This window comes from Protomyctophum parallelum, assembly GCF_964188405.1.
Source record: "Protomyctophum parallelum genome assembly, chromosome: 3".
NCBI classification, from domain to species: Eukaryota; Metazoa; Chordata; class Actinopteri; order Myctophiformes; family Myctophidae; genus Protomyctophum; species Protomyctophum parallelum.
In genome coordinates, this window is record NC_139698.1 from 48,538,711 (window position 1) to 48,551,504 (window position 12,794).

General features: G+C 42.3%; 1 protein-coding gene across 5 annotated transcripts in view; it reads right to left on the reverse strand.

Moving 5' to 3' along the window:
• LOC310856134 (uncharacterized protein) overlaps nucleotides 1–12,794 on the reverse strand; it is a 31,707-nt gene that overhangs the window by 14,615 nt on the left and 4,298 nt on the right. For 4 of the 5 annotated variants that reach the window (XM_083761375.1, XM_083761376.1, XM_083761374.1 and 1 more), the window contains 3 exons: nucleotides 8,525–8,632; nucleotides 2,240–3,367; nucleotides 1,418–1,513 (listed from right to left, as the gene is read on the reverse strand). In XM_083761375.1, the coding sequence (XP_083617501.1) occupies nucleotides 1,418–1,513; nucleotides 2,240–3,367; nucleotides 8,525–8,632 (1,332 nt within the window). The remainder of the gene's footprint in view (nucleotides 1–1,417; nucleotides 1,514–2,239; nucleotides 3,368–8,524; nucleotides 8,633–12,794) is intronic. The other variant, XM_083761377.1, reaches the window with a different exon arrangement.

Sequence of the window (12,794 nt, forward strand, 5' to 3'; positions counted from 1 at the left end):
AGCAAATGGCCAGGTCAGCCGGGAATCAAACTGATGTGTTACACTGACTCCCTAATAAAATCGGATAGCCCCACGCAATTAATGAAGAGTTGCCCTTGTTTGCAAATCTGCAGCAGATAAATTGTCATCGTGCACATGCTCACTTCATAGCAGAGCAACAACAAAAAAAGACTGATAATATGAAGGAAGTTGCTCTTGCTGGTAGCCGGAAAAGTTGTTCTTGTACTGAATTATTAACACCAATTCCCGCCAGCATTAATTAATCCCTCGATAGCGTATTGTCAAGGTTATATCGCACGTAACACTTACCGGTACTTTAAAGTAACTATCCTTAATCGCATGTTACAATGACAAAATGCTGTGTGTGGTGTCATGACCGGTTGTTGTTCTCTTGGTCGGTGGTGGAAAAACCTGACAGTATCACAGCGCCTGCTACAGGCCGTTGAAAAACCTTGTCTTCCCCAGAAACAGCCCCTCAATGTCGTTTCTGAGATAGAGGGCTTTGGATGTGTGATGCGTGCGTGCGCATCTTCAAAATGGCCGCGGCCACTGTCCCACTTGGATTGTTGTGCTAACGAACGGTAGCTAACGATTTGATCGGATAAAAACATGGATTAAAGAATATAAACCCTGGAAAATGAGAATTCCGGGTTTGGCAGGCGAGGGTAATAATTTAACCCTACGGTTTCGCCGGGTTTTGATTTTGTGTTGACATATTTGTAAACATTTTAGAAAAGCAATAAGCCATGTGAGGTCCAAGCTTACCCCCATTTTATAATGGCTGAGAGGGTTGGAGCCACTCTGCTGGTGAGTTGTGCCTCACTACACCCTTTAGCCCATTATAAAATACTCTGTCTATAGTCTATACTGCCTCCCCCTGACCAGTCGGGGCGCCTGATAAGAGGGGAAAGGAACCGGTGAAACTGTTCTGTCAGGTGAAAAAAAGCAGCTTGGACAAAGGTTTTATGGGCATGACTCACCAGGATCCTCAATGGCTTGATTCTAGGCTTAAATAAATAATCAATAAATAATCAATATAAATATTTTTGTAAATCTCTATGGGAAAAATGAATGGCCGGTTTTTCAGTGGAACCAGAAAACCATGCCCACTGCTAACAGCAGTATGTTAAGTTCAGGAGTTATGTTCGAGCATGGAACTCAGGTGACATCTTACACAGGTTCTAAGAACACTACAAGCTGACCTTGTGGAGAGGGAATAGCTGATTTGGGTCCCAACTTCAGTTTTGATAGTATATATTACACATTATTGGGAGTTTATTTGCACCAAGTTAGTTGTGTTGGCAAGTAGCCCGCCACTTATACGAACTCAAGCACAAAAGAAAAAGGTTAACACTGGTTATTCAAGAAATCCCAAACTGGAACTACTAGTAGTTTGCACAGAGAGAATGACACTTACTGGTGTCCTGTTGGTCTTCAGGTTCCTTTTCTTTAGCAGAATCATCCCTGGCTGTGTCTGAGGAATTCCCTTGCAGACTTGACTCGATAGACTGGTCTGGGGAGGGAGGGAGGGAGGTTGGGGGGGGGGGGGGGGGGTTGAGATCAAGTAAAAACCTTGATTATTAACTTACTAATAAAGACGGTGGAGTTACTTGGCCAATCACTTGTCAAATGGTCAGCTACGTTTTTGATAGCGTAATACTTCAATCTTCAACGTAAACGTCTTCTCACTTAATTATAATTCCTTATTACTAACGTCTATCCATAAAATCATTATTTTGGTGAAAACATAGAACTTGTACGAAGATGTGATTTGTTTTTAAAAGGTCATGCTTAAATTCATTAAGGGATTTCACATTGTTAGTATTACAGCAATATAAATAGATTAATAAGGTAAATTAAAGTATGGGAAATTAAACCATGCATTCCACTTAGGTGGCTGGGTAACAAAACAAGTTGACACTGAACTCTGGTGCTACTAAAGTCCATGGCAGACCTTTTAGCAGCTTGGACCCGAGTGAAAGATAAAAATCACACACGTGTGAACTGAGTGGTGCAATCCCCCCCCCCCCCCCCCCCCCCCCCCCCCCCTCTCTCTCTCTCTCTCTCTCTCATTAGAGTCACTACCCCTCTCACTGTTTCTGGCGCCCCCTACTGCTATTATTAAGTCACATACTCGTGCTTACACAGACACACACACAAACAAACAAACAGGTACGAGGACATTGCAAGCTGGTTGTAGGAGTGGTTGCACCACTCAAAAAAACAAAGAGGAACTTACTGAGGTCCATGTCATCTTCAGGGTCCTCCTGTTTGATAGAAATGGCGCTGCAGAAAGGATTCCTTTTCTGATGGGATTTCAGACTGTTCTTTTGGTGGAAGCATTTCCCACACTGGTCACAACAGAAAGGCTTTTCTCCAGTGTGAGTTCTCTGATGTGATTTGAGTATAAACCTTGTGGTGAAACTTGTCCCACACTGGTCACAAGTGTAAGGCTTCACTCCAGTATGCATGCGCTTATGCTTGCAGAAGTTTGAAGAGTCGTGAAATTTCTTTCCACACAGTTCACATTTGAACGGTTTCTCGCCATTATGAATTCTCTGGTGTCTCTTCAGATGAGACACTGTGGTGAAGTTTTTGTCACACTGGTCACAGCCAAACGGCTTCACTCCACTATGGTTGAACTCATGAGTCTTTAAATCTCCAAACTCAGCAAATCTCTTCCCACACTGCTCACAGCAGTAAGGCTTCACGGTATGCATTCTGCGTATATGCTTTTTGAAGTTTGTGGAGTCATTGAAACTCTTTCCACATAGTTCACAGTAGAAGGGTTTCTCTCTATTGTGAATTATCCGGTGTCTTTTGAGATGAGACACTGTAGCGAATGTCTTATCACAGTCCTCACAGTTGAAGGGCCTCACTTCAGAATGCATGAGCTCATGAGACCTTAAATGGCCATACTGAGTAAATCTCTTCCCACATTGTTCACAACTATAGGGTTTTTCCCCAGTATGCATGAGCTTATGGTTTTTTAATGATCCTGAGTGACTAAAACTCTTTCCACACAGATCACAGTAGAAAGGTTTCTCTCCTGTGTGAGTTATCTGGTGTGTTTTCAGACTGGACATTTGGGTGAAGCGTTTCCCACACTCCCCACAACAGTAAGGCCTCTCCCCAGTGTGGACTCTCTGGTGTATTTTGAGCTCGGTCCTTCTGGCGAACCTTTTAAGACACTGATCACAGCAGTAAGGCTTCTCTCCAGTATGAACCTTGGTGGTTCTCTGGCGCTTTTTGGTAGGGGTAGGGGTAGGGGTGGTGGTAATTGTAGTAGGCATTGTGTTGAAGGTTCCACCACAATGGTCAAAGGAGAGATGTTTTCCTTTCATTTGAGCCGGGGCAGACGGGGCATCTGAAACAGAAGAATAAGAGATCATTCTAACATGTAAAATATTTTTTTGTTGGAAGAAAAAGTTTTTAATTGTAGCTTAACCCATTCAGGCCTGAAAAAAAGGTTTTCTAAATTACGACAATTTTCGGAAAGATTTGAGGCACATTTGAACGATTTTTCAAAAATAGCAGACCTACAAGTTCATAGCGCGCCACTTGGTAGCGCGCTATGAGCTTGTAGATCTGCTATTTTTCAATAGCTAAATTATAACATAATGTTTAAAACACCAAAAGGGGTTCCCGCCCAAAATGGGTTAAAGCAATGACCACAACTCTTCAGGTCAGGTCAGGCAGATCCTGCTCCTGCTACTGGTAAACTGTAAGCCAGTACCACCTGTTTCAGTCGGACAGAGAAGGTTCGTTAGCTCTGGAAGCAACTACTCTAGTGCTTGCAACACGAACAATAAGGCGAGGGTATAAATTCCAGGACGGTATCTGGCGCCGGATAACCCACCTCATGGAGGGGGAAAGACCTTCTTTAATACTTGGTTGTATAAATCTTTCCAATGTGTGTAGTAGTGGCGCCCACACACATGATCAGCTATTTGAAAAGATTATGGATTTTACAATTGGCATTGTGAAATCCATGATCTCGCCCGCGGTCGAAAGATAATGATGATAACTCTTCACCTAGAAAGGAAATGTGGTTCTTCATGTAGAACAAAGTGTTTCAATTTGCTAAGGTGTGGCTAAGTTCGTCCCTTAGATGAGAAACAACACGTAGTGGACAGGACACTGTCCTCATGTAGTCGAATGGCTGTTACCATCTTCACTTTGTGTTGTTATTTTCAAAACATAGTTAGTACAATTACAACAGCAGTCTATGTGCAAAAGTGTGCTCTTCCCATTTCCTGTCTATCTGCTGTATAGTGTATACCAGGGGTCCTCAACTGGCGGACCGCGGTCCACGACCGGACCGCGGACCACCTCTCTGCGGACCCTAGGCAAAAGAAAAAAAATAATATATATATATATATATATATATATATATATATATATTTTTTTTTTTTGCATCAGGTCAGGCCAGCAAAAAAGAAATCTCTCCTAAGCTCAGGCCAGGCCAGCCACAGTCAATTTCAATTCAATTCAGGCAGTGTTGCTGCAGCACAACTACATTGTGTGTCTTATGTTCATGGAGGGAAGAAGTTAATAATATAAATAACATCAGATGGTACATTTCTCATGTGAAATTGCTGCAAAGGCCCCCAAAATGTCCCCCAAGGGCCCCCAAAATTCTGGCGCGCGCAGTGTGATTTGGAGTTCCACTCCGGGCCTGCACTCTGCACCCCATTATTGGTTGGTTGGAAGGGGATCTGATTTGTATAAGCTTGGCTTGACCATACTAAACGGGCATAGAGCCCCGCTCTCCGATGGACGCCGCGCATGGGACCGGACCTCAGTCTTATTAAAAAATATATTTGTGGACCTTCATCATTTCTAGTTGAGGACCCCTGGTGTATACTATCAATAAATAGGCAGAAAAACGTTTTAAGAAAGTTTGTCATTGTTATGACACAAAATGCATTCATTGACTGCATTGACTTCATTTGGCAAAACTTCCCCCACAGTGGGTAAACTAATCACATGTTCCCATTATATAATCTTCATAAAAGAATATATGTTGTCATGAAGTGTCTCCCTTCTTATACTATTTAATAATGCCATGTGGTGTACAGTTAAAATATCTAAAATTGTACGGATACATTATGGACTAAAGAAATACCTAACAAAAGCTAAACTAACTAAAAGAAAAACTTTTGACCACACCCCCTCTCTTCCCTTACCAGGGAAGTACAGTCTGACAAGGTATTTGACAGTCTTAACAAGGTGACTGACATTCCTCTTGGCTTGAGCGGCCAGTCTGACTGGAACTATAGGAAACATGAGCTACAGTCTAAAGTGGTCCAGGAAGAACCAAAATGCTCTACTGTCATAGTAATCAGCAGCAGCAGCTGATGAAAAATAATGAACGGAGCCCAGTATAATTTGCAGTGGTGACAAGGGTTGGGATATGTCTGAGAAGACAAGTTATGGTGTTCTAGCCTGGTTAATAAACCAGACCGAATCAGCCGTTGGCAAAAAAGAAATTGCCTGGCGGCGGATTACGGTCTGGAGAGGCTCAATTGTACGCCCATTTCCTACACCAGAGAAATGGGGCGGCCAATCGGGACACGGTATGCAATATGGGCGGGCTTTGATACAGTGACTTTCAATGCTTGAGACCTTTGACTGACAGTAGCTCTGACCAATTGCGTCAAAGAGAAAATGTTTCAACCCGCCCCCCTGAAAATGAAATCCAAGCTGAGCCTCCCCAGACTAATATCCCGTGGTCCGTGCGATATTAGTCTGGTTTATTAACCAGGCTAATGGTGTTCTTCCCCCATATCTACAAACCTCAGCTGCCCAACACACCACATCACATTACTCTACGTCTGTATAGTGAACACTCGATCCCTAGCTCTAAAGCCTGTGAGCTTGTAGATCACCAATTTTCAGCTCATGGCCGTTCTGAAACGTTGAAGTAATACCAAGCTCTCTCTCTCTGTGTCTCTGTGTGTGTGTGTGTGTGTGTGTGTGTGTGTGTGTGTGTGTGTGTGTGTGTGTGTGTGTGTGTGTGTGTGTGTGTGTGTGTGTGTCTGAGCGAGCATCCTTTATGGAGGCAGCAGTGCCATTCTGGACTTCAGTGCTTTGAAGAGGAAGGAAAACACATTCCAGAAGAGAAAGTTGTTCACTGCAGCCAAGGCCACAAACACTGACTTCATATGCCCTCACTGCAATAGACCATGCCCGCTGGTTTTATGTTGACCGCCCGCGCCCGCCCGTGGGTATTTTAATACCGCCCATGCTACACATCACATACTTTGTACAACAACATCATATCCCCGCACGGGTATGGATTAGTTCGAACGCGGGATGCCCCGATCAGGGTTTTGGGGGCCGATCACCTGAAGCAGGACCAGCTGATACCAATCACCGATCCGATCATGTGGGGGAGAGCTATTTCTATTATTTATTTACCAGAGTTGGCACAACACAGCTGACTTTGCCATGATAATAGCCACACCAGGGGGAACATGTGGCCCCCATGCCACCAAGGGCCCACAGATGGTCCAATCCACACCAAATTTGGCAGTCACACCGGCCCCAAGGAAGGGCCACAGGTACACTGATGCTCATAATCAGAACATAAAATCATAAACAAAACAGCAGCAGTGCTGTTTGGAAATACCGGTACTCAGGCTGGAAACCAGGCTAGTTTGTCAATACTTTGGATTTGAATCTGATGAACACGGAAAGCCAAACGACAGTTGCAAGTCTATGTACTTTGTTGTTGTCGTCCTAGCTATAGATAAACCTATTGTAATCAAAATAGCATTGCAACCCATCGTTGCATATCCGGTCTACAGAGGATACGGAAACGATTCTCTGTTTGCATGTGTGGGTATGGAAATACCGGATATAGTTTGAGTAGGCTGGCCTTAGACTGGATGCATTGGATAATATCTGAATAGAAACCAAGATAATAGCCTGGAATTATATAGCGCCTTTCATGAACCCATGGTTACTTTACAAAATGAACAAACAACCAAAAAAAGAGAAAGGAAGATAGAAAGGAGTATGGGTGAGTGGGTGAGTGGGTGAGTGAGTGAGTGAGTGAGTGAGTGAGTGAGTGAGTGAGTGAGAGAGAGAGAGAGAGAGAGAGAGAGTGCAGTTTGAGTTGAGTTCCATGCACACCTTTTGTTACTTCAAGATTCTGGACAGTATTTGTCATTGTTCCAACAATAATAATAAACATGCATTTTCATAAAGGCATTCGTCTACTCCCATATGTTGATAAGAGAAAAACTTGAAAACTATCTGTTTAAGGCAGTGGTTCTGAACCAGTGGTCCTTGAGGGGGTTCCAGGTGGTCACCAGCTAAATGAGGGAGTTGGTAACCAAATGGGCCCTTATACTGTAGATCTTTAACTCTTGAGTGTAAAATGAAACCAAGTGGACCCTTATGGGTCCATTTCGTTCCATTTTACACTCCCAAGAGTTGAATTATTGTTAAACATCTGCATTACTTAAGTTAATTTACAAGAAGTCTGCACAATTAGAGAATGAAGAAAATGTGTTATTTTGATCAACATTTCTCTGTTCCCTCTCCTAAATATAGTGGCTAAATAGTGGTCCGTAAATAATGGACCTTGATATGAAAAGGATTGAAAACCACTGATTTAAGGTATATTCAGAACGGATACAAAAATCTGCAATTAGGTTGCGATTAATCGCGATTAACTATGGACAATCAAGCGATTAAATATTTTTAATCGATTGACAGCTCTATTCCAGACAATGTCTGAATGTCTTTTACAGGTACGGGGGTTGCACATCTGAACCAGAGGGTCAATGCTTAAGGACATCACCGCGAGTATGATGGCCTCAACTCAATATCACCTTTTTAGGTGATAGTTATCACCTAAAAGGCTAAAACTGGAGTATGTATGAGCCATTACAGTGGTTTAAAGGTGAGAAGATGAGGGCATGAATCGATAGGTTGAGGTTTATGGAACTGTGCATTTTCTATACAGAAATAAGTCAACAATGTGCATGCTCACACACACACAATCCTGCTCTTGTAAACATGCGTGTGCATATGCAGTATGCACAAACCTTATTTCCTACCCCATTAACTCCCACAGTTAAGGCAAATAGTTAAACAAATGTGAGACGCTTGGTGGTGCAACTGCAATCCAACTGAAACCAGCATGACGATGCAGCAGGATAAGATGACAAGGGCTATAAATAAATTATAAAGCACAGACAGCCATATGTTTAAAAAGTCATCCAAATTGGAGCATTATTACATAAGAATAAACGTACGAATTCAAAGCGATGCCATTTATTTTCCCCACATAGTTTAAGCACATCAAGTATAATTCCACAAAGTCAAATATTTGTCATGAAACACATGTACGATGATCTAGAGTAGACTAGTCTGATTCCAAGCATTTCCAGTTCACTTGCCTGAATGTGCATGTGCAAGTAAGAAAACAAGTTAACACTCAACACTGGTTCTAGTCTATAGTGGAACTATGCAGCTTGGTCCTGAGAAATAAAAACATCATGAAACTTACTGATATCCTGGTGGTATACTGGCCCCTCGTGTCCAATGGTAACGACCCTGGCTGGATCTGGAGGGTTCATGTTCACCTGCATTCTGGACTCCACAGCGACAGACTGGTCTGCAATGAAATAATTGAAAAAAGAAAACAAGAGGACTTTAGGATGAATTAAGATGCCAAACTCCTAGACAATATCGGTTCACTTTTATATACAATTATATGGAAATTACTTAAAGGGACATTTCACCGCTGGAAGAAACTGCAGCCACTCAATGTTAATAGTATTTGTAGTAGATAACAGTAGCACAAATGAATTTGCACCATATGGCCAGAAAAAAGGTTTTTGGTCATGAACATGGGGTCATGACTAAAATATTTTTTTATTTCAATCATATTACACACATAAAACCCCAGGAAAGTGTTTGTGTTCTAAACATCATTGGTTGCAAAAGGGGTGAAGTGGCCCTTTAAGATTCAAGTTTCTGAGGTGGATGGAATTCAAGAATCATGACATCACGAGTGGAGGAAGTTGCTTGTTGTACTTGCTTTATTGACTACGGTTGTACAATATTGGCCTATGAATGTACATTGTAAATGTCTAGAATGGGAAACAAACTATTTGGAATGCAGCTGCTCTTTTACAGTTAAATATAAATGTAAATGTATAATACTGGTGATGCAAGTGTCGTCGTATGTTTATGGGGAGCTTGGATAAGTTCACCAAGGTGGACATCTTCATCCACTCTTGAAATCACAGGCTTGAGTTTAGGTATGATACTGGGGGGGGGGGGGGGGGGGGTTTGAGTTTCAAAGCTGGATTCATTAACTGTCGTACATTGTTGTGTGTAACTGTCTGTCGTACATTGTTGTGTGGGTTTGTCTCCCAGCACCAGCAGTACTTGTAATATACACTATATAGGCTCCAGTAAGGCCTGCCACTAATCCAACATCCGGGGAATCTTTCCCCGGAGTCTCTTTTCGTCCTCCCCGTCGCAGTTCTGTGGACCTCTAATATTAACCCCCAATTGACCGCCGAGTGTGACCGTGGACCAGGCCTCTTCATGGAGCCCACCAGAAGTGTGACCATGGACCCGGCCTCACAGAGCTCGACCTGGACCAGATGTGGACCAGACCCCTCCACGGAGCTCACCTGTCTATCTCTCTTTTCTATTATTTCTTCCCATTCCACCATCCGTTACCATTGTCGCAATATTGCTTGCTCTGGGTGGATCTTTGTTGGTTGTAAAGTGTCTTGAGACAACTTGTTGCTATAATAAAATTGAATTGAACTGCTGCTTTTCCACATTTTCACTACAATGATGAGCTAAAACATCCATGCGGGTCATCATGTGCACATGACCAAAACCCTTGAACCAATCTGATCAGCTGCATGTTGGCTAATAAACTCCACTTGGGTGAGTTTGGGCTTGTGTTGCAGTGGTGGATGAGTATAATGTGACTCATCAGGGACTCCCATCCAAATGTGTGTACAATGTGAGCTTACACAACATGCAAATTTAAGTCATGTCAGAATTAAAATGCTTTTGATTAATATAAATAGGGATAGGGATCAACGGGTAACTCACAAATAAATTGTATCACAGCACAAGGCCCAAATCTGTAACATTTTACAGCTTAACAAGTGTCAAAGATACAAAACACACATATGTCTGTTACAATACTTTTAATAAGATGATAACAGTAAGCCTAACAGTGTAATTGCTCCAAGACATTTTCCTGACAAAGCACGCAGAAATCAGAAATACAATGATCTATCTGTAAATTCCAGGAGTTTTTGTGTCCGTCTGTCTTTCTGTCTGTACTTCAGAACCAAATCTCCAGAACCGCTCATCCGATTGACTGAGGACCCAAGGAAGTGCAACGTCGATTTGACGGTTAAATCCATCAGATGAGCGGTTTTCCATAACTGGCCACGGCCACTCGTAGCGGGCATGCATATGTCCCGAACCGCTCATCCGATTGACTTCACACTTGGTGGGTGAATTGCTGTGGACACACGGGAGTGCAGTGTGGCGTGTAAAGTCCATCGGATCAGCCGTTCTCCAGAACTGGCCTGGCCTGCTCCGAGTCGGACACATGTATCTCATGAACTGCTCATCCGATCGACTTCACACTTGGGGGGGGTGTATTGGCGATGACCCATGGTAGTGCAGTAGAGTGTAAAGTCCATCGGATCAGTGGTTCCCCAGACCCAGCCCACTCCGAACCAGCACACTGGTATGGGCACTGCAGTAAAGGGTATTTCGTTTAAAAAAAAAAAGAACGGACAATAAATGAATGGCCTTATAGGCCAGTGGGCTATAGGAATACATCAATATGTAAACAGATGGAACAAACACGCAGGCTTAATTCACTCTACTCTATACATTAATTCAATGCATATTAGGCTCATATCACGTAAATTGTTTTCTCAGATCAGGCCCACGCAGTTGTGATATGACAGAGCAAGCAACAATGGTGTTGGACAAGGAGATGAAGATTGTGGTTAAACCTCACCTTCTCATACCGCATCTCCAGCCAGCCCTTAGCAGGTAGCAGCTTCATCGTCTGTTGCCGTCCACTCAGTAAAGTTTAGTTGGGTGTATAATGTATATACAAAAAATGACGTGCTCAACAGAAAGTGTTACAAACAAAGGCACTGGAGAATAAGCCGTAACGAGTATGAAAATTATAAATCGCATCACTGCTAGCTTTCGTCTTAAGTGCATAATGCATTAGTTAGCAGAAGTATGCCGTGTCAATTCTACTTCACATGCCACCTCCAAACAAGCAAGCACCCACACAAAGCTCTGGCAAACCCAGGCATGCAAAATGATATAGGCCTCTTCTGTGTCCAACATCACATGACCTACGCCCTATGCACCTTACTGGTTGTAACCTCTACCCTAATAATAAGTAAAGCGATCAGCAACCAGTACAGCTATACAAACAAAGTAAGGACATACAAAAAGAAAAGAAACAAGAGGCTACAATTAAGCTTCAATGAACTAAACCTACATTCTCTGAAAACGGGTGGTCTTGTTCATGACGCAGCCAGTCTCTGATCAAATGTTCTCTGACAAAGTTGGAAGTGGTGCCAAAGGTAGTTTGACTGCAAACTCCGGTTTCTGGTAGTGGTCGCCATTTGCTTCCACCATGCAAGTGGAACAGACAGGAATTGTATTGCTCCATCCCTTTCTTTACACCGTCTTCGTCACGTTCCATTTACAGTTGGTTCTTGGCTTGCTGGCTCTTCTTCCACCTCCTGAATTGTCTGTAGATTTTACGGACAACCTAAAAATGAAATGCCATTTTATATTAATTAAATCTGCAAATATGTCATGCAGGAAGTGTGTGCCATAATAATGGTAAATATAATGTAACTTTATATAAATTGAATAATTTCAATATGAAATGAGTCTAACCTCAATATGAGGTCCGTCCTCAATCGAAGAATGAGTTGCTTGAATCACTGGTCCAGTAATGAAGAAAGGATGTTGATGCCTGATTACCAGACCTTATATCCATAGTTATGCTCTCTACAGTGGCCTATCTCTGCATGGAGCTGTAGACTCTGCTGTGTAATGTGGGGGCTGGTTGAGGATGTTAATATGACAATTATACCTATAACAACAACAAAAAGTTCAAGTTAATAAATATTAGGCTAAGCTACTCAACATTTCTGATGCAAGCTTATGCAAACTGATGCAAATCACTGCCATATGATGTTCGTACATATTGACGTTATGTTAGCTGGAATGTGAATGAAGTTTACCTAGCTAGCATAGGTCTAGGTGGACTGTTTACATTAACAAACAATAGGTCTACTTACAGAATTCAGGTGACTTTTTAAACTTGCTGTGCATCCATGGAGTTTAAGTTTCAAATTGCATCTCGTCTTTGTCTCGCCTTTATTGGAAAATTGGAAGTGTTGCCACACAGCTGAGATCTTCTGGATTTTGTCTTCATTCCTTCAACTCCCAAGGTGAACTGAAGCGCACATTTTTGATTGACGGATGTCATGTACCCAATTAATGAATATATTTTGAGCCAGAATGCCAAAATATGTATTTGCCTTCATTGATAAGACTACATTTTGCGCATAAACCATATATTATTTAGCGCATATAGCACATTATTATATAAATATTGTAACGCCTACCCCACAAACGGATATCCAAATGTGAATAGTTGAGGCCAGCCCTACACAATCATAGCAAATTCATAATTTTGCGATGCGATGACCATATTCAAGCATGTTAAAACAGAAACTATACCCCTA